The sequence below is a fragment of the Cornus florida genome, unplaced genomic scaffold (assembly GCF_030987335.1).
Source record: "Cornus florida cultivar Cherokee Brave unplaced genomic scaffold, ASM3098733v1 CherokeeBrave_3.0.0_Hap2_Chr03, whole genome shotgun sequence".
NCBI classification, from domain to species: domain Eukaryota; kingdom Viridiplantae; phylum Streptophyta; class Magnoliopsida; order Cornales; family Cornaceae; genus Cornus; species Cornus florida.
Genome location: NW_026775573.1, coordinates 7,321,656 through 7,333,919, shown reverse-complemented (window position 1 = coordinate 7,333,919; position 12,264 = coordinate 7,321,656). Strand labels below are relative to the sequence as shown.

At 41.6% G+C, this 12,264-nt stretch overlaps 1 protein-coding gene across 1 annotated transcript; it reads left to right on the top strand.

The window, feature by feature from the left end:
- Positions 1–361: 361 nt before the first annotated feature.
- On the top strand, positions 362–12,104 carry LOC132301022 (putative disease resistance RPP13-like protein 1). Its single transcript, XM_059798318.1, has 6 exons — positions 362–737; positions 9,443–9,851; positions 9,939–10,038; positions 10,558–11,097; positions 11,230–11,959; positions 12,070–12,104. Exons 1-6 carry the CDS (start codon positions 362–364, stop codon positions 12,102–12,104), a joined length of 2,190 nt encoding a protein of 729 aa, XP_059654301.1.
- Positions 12,105–12,264: the final 160 nt, after the last annotated feature.

The following is a 12,264-nucleotide window of genomic DNA, read 5'->3' as shown; positions in this document are numbered from 1 at the left end:
TGCAAAGGACATACTTGACATTTACGAAACTGAAGCCATCCAGAAAAAACAACAGGTACGAAAGGTTCATCTTCCTTTCAATGCAAGCAATGCTTCTAACAACTTAAACACTGCATCCAATATTAAAGATATATTAGCTAGAATTGATAAAATTGATAAGGAAAAAGATGGTCTCCATCTCCATCTCCATCTCAGTAAGGAATCCCAAAATGGAACTTCTAAGAATAGAAGAATCACTACATCTCTTGTGCATGAATCCGATGTAGTTGGTAGGCAGGATGACAAAGATAAGATAATTAATATGTTGTTATCAAAGGAATATGATAAAGAATGAGGCATTACTGTCATTTCCATCATCGGAATGGGAGGTCTGGGCAAGACAACCCTTGCTCAACTCGTTTACAACGACGATAGAGTTAAAAATGATGATAACTTCGAATTTAGGATGTGGGTATGTGTCACTGCGAATTATGACTACAAGAGGATCCTAAAAGAGATGATAGAATATCATACTGAAATGAAGTATGATACCAACACAATATCCCTTGACCTTTTAGAATCCCGCTTTCGGGAATTCTTGGCTAGAAAACGCTTTTTACTTGTTCTAAATGATGTATGGATTGAGAACTACGAGGAATGGGAGGAGCTTAGGACAGTATTCATTCTAGGGGAAAAAGGATCTACAGTTTTGGTTACTAGCCGAAACAGCAGGGTCTCAGATATCATGGGGACACGGAGTCTGTGTAACGACCCAAAACTAATACTTTTTAAACCAAAAAAAAAAAATTCGGCATGACCTCCCCTAAAAATTGGCCTATCGCAACCTGTTTAATTGCATTTTTTAACCTGTCATGGCTAAAATTCCGAATTCACGACAATAGTAGATGATGATACACAATCAAATGACCTCAATAATACTTCAAACTAGTATTACTCTCCCCATTCATCAATAAGGTTTACATGTTATCAAATTCACATCCAAAATATCATCAAATACTTTAATTACATTACATGACAAAGTTTTTGCAAAATATACATATACACCATCACACTTTTAGTGCTTTGCAAAAATAATGGGAGATATACAAAAGACACAAAAGTGAGCTTCTAATATCGCTCAAGCTTGAGGTGGGTTGTCGTCCACCGGTTCTTTTCTAAGACCTAAAAAAAATGCATAAATAGTAGGGTGAGCTATATGCTCAGTAGGTGACACTTAAGACACAAATCTTGTGTCCTTGTGAATTCAAGCAAAGCATAGGCCAATGGGAGATAGGGATCATACAATGTAGGGGATCAAATACAACATACAAGTCAATTCCAAGTATAAACAATGCAATGCAATGAAATGAAATGCAATGCATGTCAATGATACTCCCCATTTTCATTCTCAAAACCATCATTTTCAAACGTTAATACAGCCCGCCCTTTGGTAACCCCGCCGCGATACGAGAGGAGGATTGGCTAGTGTCCCTGACCCTTGGTAACCCCGCGGCGTCATTATGGGGCCCAGCTAGCTCAACCACACTAGGGCGACTCCCTAGTCCCCTCTAGGCTATATTAACCTCCGGCCCGTTGGTAACCCCGCAGCAACTGGGTTTATCAAAACCATTTCACAAAAACTATCATCTCCCAAAAATTCCTCATTTTCATTTCAAGACAAATTCTCCCATTTCATGCATCCCAATAACATGTCCAAGAATGTAGATATAATCTCAATATCATGACAATGTGAAATTTTGGCACAATACAATTAAGCATGGTCTCATACATCACTTTCAGCAAGTTTACACATGGTGGACATAAACTCAACACATAGGCAAGCTTTTCACATAATACATCACATGTGCATAAACATATATTTCTCTAGACAACATTAAAATAATCATTAACACAATTAATCCCCAAGTAAAGCATGTTAGCACATAAAAGAGGTGTAATTCACAAAAAACACCACAAAGCCATCATCTATACATGTTTTTCACATAGACAAGTCATAACCCTAAGACATGAATTTTTTATAAACATCACTTACACCTCATTGAAGCAATTCATTCTCAAATTTAGCATGTCTAGCATAACAAAAGAGCATAACTCACAATGGAACAAGAAGAGAGTGGATTAAGATGCCCCTACCTCATAATCCAAGCAGAAATCCCTAGAATAGGTCCTCCAAATTCGAGCTCCAAGGAAGACTCAAAACTGAAAATTGATAGTATGGATGCGTAGAGCTCGCTACAAGCTTCGTTTTGCCTCAAACGGCACCTCAATTCGACAAAAGATGAAGGAGCAATCAACAATGGAAGTTGAAGTGAAAAGAAAAGAAAAAAGAAAAAAGGAGAAGCCGAGAGCAGTCGGGAGAAAGAGAGAGCAGTAGAGACCAATTTTGGTCTCACAAATCACTTAAAAAGTGATGTGGGTCCCACTTTATTTTATATTTCTTTTCTCTTTTTCTTTTTCATTTAAATCACACACCACACACACACAATTATGTACACAGACTTCACATTCTCCCTAACTTAAAAAAAAAAATTTCGTCCTCGAAATTAAGACATACCTGAAGAAGAAAACAACGCTGGATACTTGGACCGAACCTCCTGTTCGAGCTCCCAAGTAGCCTCCTCGACTCCGTGGTCTCCAAAGGACTTTCACCATTGCTATTGTCTTGTTCCTCAACACCTTCTGCTGTGTGTCGAGAATCTGAATTGGTCCTTCCTCGTAGGAAACATCCTCATCAATATCCACATCTACCCAACTCAAAATGTGAGATGGATCCGATTCGTACTTTCGTAACATCGATACATGGAAAATATTGTGGACCCTATCCAACTGTGGTAGCAAAGCAAGCCTATAGGCAACCTCTCCTACTCGGTCCAAAATCTCAAACGGTCCAATAAATCGTAGCGACAACTTACCACTTTTCCCGAATCTCATCAATCCCTTCCGTGGAGAAACCCGTAGAAAAACGAGGTCTCCCACCTCAAAGGATAACGGTCGTCTCCGCTTATCCGCATAGCTCTTCTGTCGGCTCTGAGCTGTAAGTAACCTCTGTCTTATCAACTTAATCTTCTCAGTAGTCTCGAGTACAATGTCGGGTCCTAAGGCGGCTGTCTCACCTATCTCAGTCCAACAAACAAGAGACCTACAAGGTCTACCATACAACGCCTCAAATGGAGCCATCTGGATGCTCGCCTGATAACTGTTGTTGTAGGCAAACTCAATAAGTGGAAGGTGATCATCCCAACTACCTCCCAAATCAAGTACACATGCCCGAAGCATATCCTCCAAAATCTGGATAGCACGCTCTGACTGACCGTCTGTCTGTGGATGGAATGCCGTACTAAGATGCAGCGTTGAACCAAACGCTGCTTGAAGTCCTTCCCAGAACTTCGAAGTGAACTTAGCATCCCTATCTGAAACAATGGTTACTGGAACTCCATGCAACCTTACAATCTCCTTCACATAAAGAACACCAAGCTTCTCTGCATCATCTGTTGCCTTAATAGGCAAAAAGTGAGCCGTCTTGGTCAATCTGTCAATGATGACCCATACGGCCTCATTGCCCCTCCTTGACCTTGGAAAACCTGTCACAAAATCCATAGCAATATGCTCCCATTTCCATTGGGTAATGGTTGCAACAAACCTGCTGGCCTCTGATGCTCGGCCTTCACCTGCTGACAGGTAAGGCATCTAGCCACAAACTGTGCAACATCATTCTTCATCCCGCTCCACCAATACTGACGTCTCAAATTGTGATACATTTTAGTACCACTTGGATGAACTGCAAAACGGGAAGTGTGAAACTCCCGTAGGACATCCTCATGACATACTGTGGGAACCACCAACAAACCCCTGAACCGTAGACCTTTATCTGCATGCAAGGCCCAATCTTTCACTGTCTCACCACTAGAGATCAAAGCGTGGATGGAATCTAAGTCCGGGTCCTGTCTCTGTGACTCAATCACTCGTACAACAAGAGTAGGCTGAGCCACAAGACTAAATAAGAATGCCGACTCACTGTAACCATCATCATCAAAACACTGTAATCCCATCTCTGCCAGATCTTTAAGCATCTTCCACTTCCGAATAGCTAAACTGGCCAAAGTTCCACTAGATTTTCGGTTTAAGGCATCAGCTACAACATTTGCCTTGCCCGGATGATACTGCAAATCAAAGTTGTAATCTTCCAAGTACTCAACCCATCGTCTCTGTCTGTTGTTCAAGTCCTTTTGGGAAAAAAGGTACTTGAGACTTTTATGATCCGAGTATACCTCGAATCTCTCACCATACAAATAATGTCTCTAACACTTCAAGGCAAACACAACTGCCGCTAACTCCAAATCATGAGTAGAGTAGTTAAGCTCGTGAGTCTTCAACTGTCGAGACCCATAAGCCACTACTCTACCATCCTGCATCAACACACATCCCAACCCGTCACGTGAAGCTCACAATAGATCACATAACCCAAGCCACGCTCAGGTATCACCAACACTAGCGCTGTAGTCAATCTCGTCTTTAACTCCTGAAAAGATAAATCACAGGCCTCATTCCAGACAAACTTGACCCCTTTCCGGGTCAAACGGGTCATAGGAGCTGCTAAACGGGAGAAATCCTTCACAAATCTCCGATAGTAACCCGCTAAACCAAGAAAACTGCGGATCTCAAACACATTCTTGGGTCGCTCCCAAGTCAAAATTGCTTCAACCTTTGATGGATCAACTGATACTCCATCTTCTGAAACAACATGCCCTAAAAACTTCACCTCCTGTAGCCAAAACTCACATTTCTTGTATTTGGCATACAATCGGTGCTCCCGCAAAATCTGTAAAACAATACTCAAATGGACCTCGTGATCTTCCCGAGTCCGTGAGTACACAAGAATGTCATCTACGAAAACTACCACAAACTGGTCCAAGTAATCATGAGAGACGCAGTTCATCAAGTCCATGAATGACGCTGGCGCATTAGTCAAGCCAAAAGGCATAACAAGGAACTCATGGTGTCTATACCGTGTACGGAATGCTGTCTTCGGGATATCTTCATCCCTAACCCGCAACTGATAATAGCCAGACCTCAAGTCAATCTTCGAGAAATAACTGGCTCCCCTCAACTGATCAAATAAATCATCTATCCTTGGCAAAGGATACTTGTTCTTGATGGTGGCATGATTCAACTTCCGGTAATCAATACACAACCTCAAAGATCCATCTTTCTTCTTAGCAAATAAGACCGGTGCGCCCCACGGTGACACACTCGGTCGGATGAAACCTTTCATCATCAAATCATCAAGCTGCCTCTTCAATTCTTCCAATTCAACAGGGGCCATTCGATATGGTGCCATAGAAATCGGCGCAGTACCTGGCATCAAATCAATAGAGAACTCCACCCCTCGGTGTGGAGGCAACTCTATCAAATCCTCCGGAAACACGTCCAGAAAATCACAAACAACCGCAGGATAATCCTCTTTCCCAACATCATCTTCTTCGGCTATAAGGCTAGCTAAGAAGTAATCACCATGACTTCATCCACGAATTCCATAAAATGATGAAATGTGGGAATCACCCCGATCTCCCACAAAAAAGAAACAGTCTCCCTCAGAAGTGCAAACTGTAACCCTTCCTCTATAACAGTCGATCGTGGCATGAAATGAAGCCAACCAATCCATCCAGAGAATGACATCAAAGCTAGTCATCTCCAGGAGGATAAGGTCAAACACGAAAGTCCGCCCGACTATCACAATGGGACACTCCTGCACAATTCAGCTCAAAGACACTGAAACCCCAACTGGCGTATCAACACTCAACGCCCGTTCCAAGAAACTAACTTCCAACCCCGATGCAAGTGCAAATGATGATGAAATGAAAGAATGAGATGCACCAGAGTCAAACAAAACACGAGCCCAACAACCAAACACTGGAAATATACCTCGAAGAACTGACAGTCTAGAAGATGCATCGGTCTGTGCCAGTGCAAAAACACGTCCCTGTGGTACCTTTGCCTGAGGACTGCCAATCTGAACACCTGATTGCTGCACTGACATAGTAGGAGTATCCCTCCTAACTGACCGTGAACCCTGTGAAGACATGGCAGGCTGTGGTGGTGGCGGTCTGAAACCTGACTGAACTGTAGCCGACTGAGACGACCTCTATCGTGACCCCCTGCCACTACCTGTGCCTGCTCCCTGACCTGGACAATCACGAATCAAGTGACCCTGCTGGCCACACCCATAACAAGCCTTCGGAGCTGACGAAACTGAAGACGATCTCATCGGACAACTGAACTTGTAATGCCCAGGCTGCTGACACTGATAACAAACAACTGCACTCCTGTCAGATCCAGCTGGCATAGGAGTGGTAGGAGCAGATCTTGTAGATTGTTGTCCCTGAAACTGAGATGAACCACCCTTGTTCTTCTTCCAAGAAGATCCCTCTGAAGATAGCCCTGCACCCTCTTTTGCTTCCATTGTTCTCTTCTTGCATCTTTCTCTTTATTATCAGCCTCCAACATCAAAGCCTTTTCCACTGCTTCAGAATAAACCTTAATGAACTGTGCCATGATCAACGGCCTCATCCGATCATTTAGACCAGAAACAAACTTCCGAGTCTTATTAGCCTCATCTTTTACCACTTCTGGAGCAAAACGGGAGAGTGAGGTGAACTTGTTCTCATACTCCGCCACTGACATGTTCCCTTGAATAAGATTATGAAACTGGTCTTGTAACTCCCATCTTTTGGAAAGCGGAAAATACTTCTCATAAAATAGCTCCTTGAACCTGTCCCAACTCATCTCTTCAATCTTGTACTGGTTGGTGATCGACTTCCACCAAACCTTGGCATCCATAGCAAACTTGTAAGTTGCTAGGATGATCTTCAAGTGATCCTCTGTCACATCCATTGAAGTTAGTTGGGTTTCAACTTGATCCAAGTAGTCATCTGCTACCATTGGATCCGCACTGCCCTCAAACACTACCGGCATCAACTGAGAAAACCCTTTTATGATCTTGAGACGCTTCTGAGCTGGCGTCTCCTCAACTTGAACTGTAGGTTGTGGTGCCGACTGCGACTGTGCAGCAATCGTTGCCCTCACGACATTTTGCAACAAACGAATAAACTCCAGTGCCACAGAACCTTCACCCACTTTTACGGGTACGGGTGTTTCAACATTCTCTCTTCTTACTTGGGGGAATCAAGTCCCTAAGAAGTATGTTCTCATCATTTAGCTCCTCCGGATTAGAGCTGGAGCTCTCACCAACATCACCCCTTGTTGGCCTAGGGCCAACTTCTCTAGGTTCCTCACGCCGTGACATCGTGCTATAAAACAAGAAAACGATTCAGAAACATGACACTAAGACTGTGGACGACTCAACAAGAATTGATACCGTACAACACTTAGCATGCAAGACTATGCAAGAAACATTTTAACATAAACAAGTAAGCAGTAAGCACATAAGCAGTTAAGCATGCTCATTTAAGTAAAATATCACGTAGCAAGTAGTCAAGTAAGCAACAAACAAACAACATTCCATGTGACCCTAAGTAGGCCTCTACCCGTCGTCCTAAAGGTTTTCGAACCTTTGCTCTGATACCAAATTTGTAACGACCCAAAACTAATACTTTTTAAACAAAAAAAAAAAAAAAAAAAAAAAAAAAAAAAAAAAATCGGCATGACCTCCCCTAAAAATAGGCCTATCGCAACCTGTTTAATTGCATTTTTTAACCTGTCATGGCTCAAATTCCGAATTCACGGCAATAGTAGATGATGATACACAATCAAATGACCTCAATAATACTTCAAACTAGTATTACTCTCCCCATTCATCAATAAGGTTTACATGTTATCAAATTCACATCCAAAATATCATCAAATACCTTAATTACATTACATGACAAAGTTTTTGCAAAATATACATATACACCTTCACACTTTTAGTGCTTTGCAAAAATAATGGGAGATATACAAAAGACAAAAAAGTGAGCTTCTAGTATCGCTCAAGCTTGAGGTGGGTTGTCGTCCACCGGTTCTTTTCCAAGACCTGAAAAAAATGTATAAATAGTAGGGTGAGCTATATGCTCAGTAGGTGACACTTAAGACACAAATCTTGTGTCCTTGTGAATTCAAGCAAAGCATAGGCCAATGGGAGATAGGAATCATACAACGTAGGGGATCAACTACAACATACAAGTCAATTCCAAGTATAAACAATGTAATGCAATGAAATGAAATGCAATGCATGTCAATGACACTCCCCATTTTCATTCTCAAAACCATCACTTTCAAACGTTAATACAGCCCGCCCTTTGGTAACCCCGCCGCGACACGAGAGGAAGATTGGCTAGTGTCCCTGACCCTTGGTAACCCCGCGGCGTCATTATGGGGCCCAGCTAGCTCAACCACACTAAGGCGACTCCCTAGTCCCCTCTAGGCTATATTAACCTCCGGCCCGTTGGTAACCCCGCAGCGACCGGGTTTATCAAAACCATTTCACAAAAACTATCATCTCCCAAAAATTCCTCATTTTCATTTCAAGACAAATTCTCCCATTTCATGCATCCCAATGACATGTCCAAGAATGTACATATAATCTCAATATCATGACAATGTGAAATTTTGGCACAATACAATTAAGCATGGTCTCATACATCACTTTCAGCAAGTTTACACATGGTGGACATAAACTCAACACATAGGCAAGCTTTTCACATAATACATCACATGTGCATAAACATACATTTCTCTAGACAACATTAAAATAATCATTAACATAACTAATCCCTAAGTAAAGCATGTTAGCACATAAAAGAGGTGTAATTCACAAAAAACACCACAAAGCCATCATCTATACATGCTTTTCACATAGACAAGTCATAACCCTAAGACATGAATTTTTTCTAAACATCACTTACACCTCATTGAAGCAATTAATTCTCAAATTTAGCATGTCTAGCACAACAAAAGAGCATAACTCACAATGGAACAAGAAGAGAGTGGATTAAGATGCCCCTACCTCACAATCCAAGCCGAAATCCCTAGAATAGGTCCTCCAAATTCGAGCTCCAAGGAAGACTCAAAACTGGAAATTGATAGTATGGATGCGTAGAGCTCGCTACAAGCTTCGTTTTGCCTCAAACGGCACCTCAATTCGACAAAAGATGAAAGAGCAATCAACAATGGAAGTTGAAGTGAAAAGAAAAGAAAAAAGAAAAAAGCAGAAGCCGAGAGCAGTCGGGAGAAAGAGAGAGCAGCAGAGACCAATTTTGGTCTCACAAATCACTTAAAAAGTGATGTGGGTCCCACTTTATTTTATATTTCTTTTCTCTTTTTCTTTTTCATTTAAATCACACACCACACACACACAATTATGTACACAGACTTCACAGTCTGCATCAATTAGAGTGTCTGCCTGAAGAACAATGTTGGACATTGTTCGAAAAAATTGTGTTTGAAGAACGTAATGTGGCAGACAACGTGCGTGGATCTCTGGTAGATATTGGTAGAGAAATTGTAGGAAAGTGCAAAGGCCTGCCTTTGGCGGTAAAGGCAATGGCAGGTCTCTTACGTGGTAATCATGATATGAACAATTGGAAGAGAATCCTAAAACATGAGATATGGGAGGCTGAGGAACGGAGTACCAACACAGGGAAGCCAATAGTTTTGCCTGCTCTAAAGTTGAGTTATGGCCATCTACCTTCTCATCTGAAACAGTGTTTTGCATACTGTTACATATTTCCCAAGGCCTATGTGTTTGATAAGATGGAATTGGTCAAAGTGTGGAAGGCACAATCTTTTATTCAGTCCAGAAGACGAGATATAATTAATGAAATTGGAAATGATTATTTTGATGAGTTGTTAATGAGGTCATTCTTTCAAGTCTTAAACATTGACAACAAGAAGAGATATAGGATGCATGATCTTATCTATGAGTTGGCATGATTTGTTTCAAGCTCCTATTGCTGCCAAGTCAAGGATAATGAGCCATGCCCTGTCTCTGACAAATCTCGACATGTATCATTGCTTTGTAACAATGCCGAGCAGGCTGCTTTGGTAGTAGTTGGTAAATCTAAGAAGTTACGCACGCTTCTGTGCCCTAATGAGAACTTGAAATCCTTTGGGCAGGCCCTTGACCAAATCTTCCACACAATGAAATTTATATGCGTGTTAGATTTGAGTTCGAGCATAATGCTAGAATTGCCAGAATCAGTTAAAGAGTTGAAGTTGTTACGCTACCTCGACCTCTCTAAAACTGAGATCAGGAAACTTCCCAATTCTATTTGTAGCCTCTACCATTTGTAAACTTTGAAACTCCTAGAGTGCCTTTGGCTTTTTGAATTGCCCAAAGACCTTGGGAACTTAACTAACTTGCAGCATCTTGAGCTAGATGAAATGTTCTGGTACAAGTCATCCAAATTGCCACCAAGAATGGGAAGCCTAACCAATCTACAAAATCTGCATGCATTCCATGTTGGCCAAGAGTGTGGATATGGAATTGATGAACTAAAAGGCTTGATTTATCTCAAGGAAACACTGCATATCTTAAAGCTCGAAAATGCAGTAAATGTTTAGGCGACAAAGTTGAAGGAAAAAGAAGGGCTCAAGAAGGTGGTGTTTGAATGGAGTGATAGAGATAGTGGTCCACAAGATGGAGGAGATGACGAAAAAGTGCTTGAAGACCTTCAACCACACTCAAATCTCAAAGAGCTCCAAATTTTCCACTACAAAGGTACCAGATTTCCATCTTGGATGGGAGATGGGATACTCCAAAATCTCGTTACCATTTCCATAAGTCATTGTTCAAAGTGCAAAGTCCTCTCTCTTGGGGAGCTACCACACCTTGGAGAGCTATACATTAAACGAATGCAGGAGTTGGAGGAATGGCCTGAAGGGCAATATCATTCTCTTTACATACTAAAGGTTGGCAGCTGCCCCAAGCTAAAAAAGTTACCTCAGATCTTTTTTAACTTACAAGTTTTGAAGATCAAAAGGTGCGACTCGTTGAGGGAACTTCCAGTGAGCCCTTCATTAGAGTTCTTAATACTTGTCAATAATCTTGTTCTGGATTGGAATGAAGCAATACTGCATAACAATCCTGTTTTTGACAATCGCGTTCTAGAGGATTTGAATGCAGAATTAATGCAAATGTTGTCCACTAATGATCATAGAGAACATGCAGCGCCACTTTAATTTTCCTACCGTGATCTCTTGAAATTAAAAATCATTAATTGCCCAAAGTTGAAGGCACTTCCAGTACACTTCGGTCCACAGAAACTGGAGATAAGTGGGTGTAAACTATTGAGCACCCTCCCTATCCCTGAGCACTACCGACGTCTTCAGTATCTAGCACTAGATGGCTGTCATGCTGGAACCTTAGTGAGGGCAATTCCTGATTCATGCTCTCTGCATTCCTTGGTGATTTCCAACATCTCAAACCTAACCTCTCTTCCAAAATGGCCAAATCTTCCTGGACTCGAGGCCTTGTACATCCGTAACTGCAAAGATCTTGTGTCTCTGTCTGAAGAAGAAGCATCATTCCAAGGCTTGACCTTTCTCATAATGCTGTCCGTCTGGAACTTCCCCAAGCTCGTGACATTGCCGAACAAAGGACTTCCCGCTTCTGTCTCGTGTCTGAGTATTGGTTCATGCCCTGGTCTCAAGTCCCTAGGCCCTAGAGAAATGTTGAAAAGCCTCACCTCCCTCAGGGATCTTTACATTGAGGACTGCCCTACAGTGGAGACATTTCCTGATGAAGGGCTTCCCAGCTCCTTTAAACATTTGCATGTTGAAGGATGTCTGCTACTCACGAGGCGATGCCAGAAAGACATAGGCCCAGATTGGTCAAATATCAAGGACATCCCTGATCTGGAGTTCAAGTCCATCAAAGTATCTTCAGTTCAAAATTCACTAAAGGAGCACCCGAAAATAAGAGCATCTTCAGGCACTTGGTATCAGCATTTTACATACTGTAAAGGTTAGTACTTGTTTGCTAGTAAATTGTAATTGATCAACAGCATTAACTTTATTAATTAATTAATTAAACAACATTTACATCTTTGACATTTATCATGTTTTTATCAGTAGGAATTGATAATAAAGAAATTGGGCAACCACAATAATGCAACTCACCAGCCTTTGTGCGAAGGGGGAGAGATGAATTACGATACTTAAGAACTCCATTCCCAAACATCGGGGAGGTCTGTATAACTTACCATTTGTATTAATAGCAATTTTTTTGACAGTTGTACAACAAAAGTACTTTTTTTTGAGTTGATATCT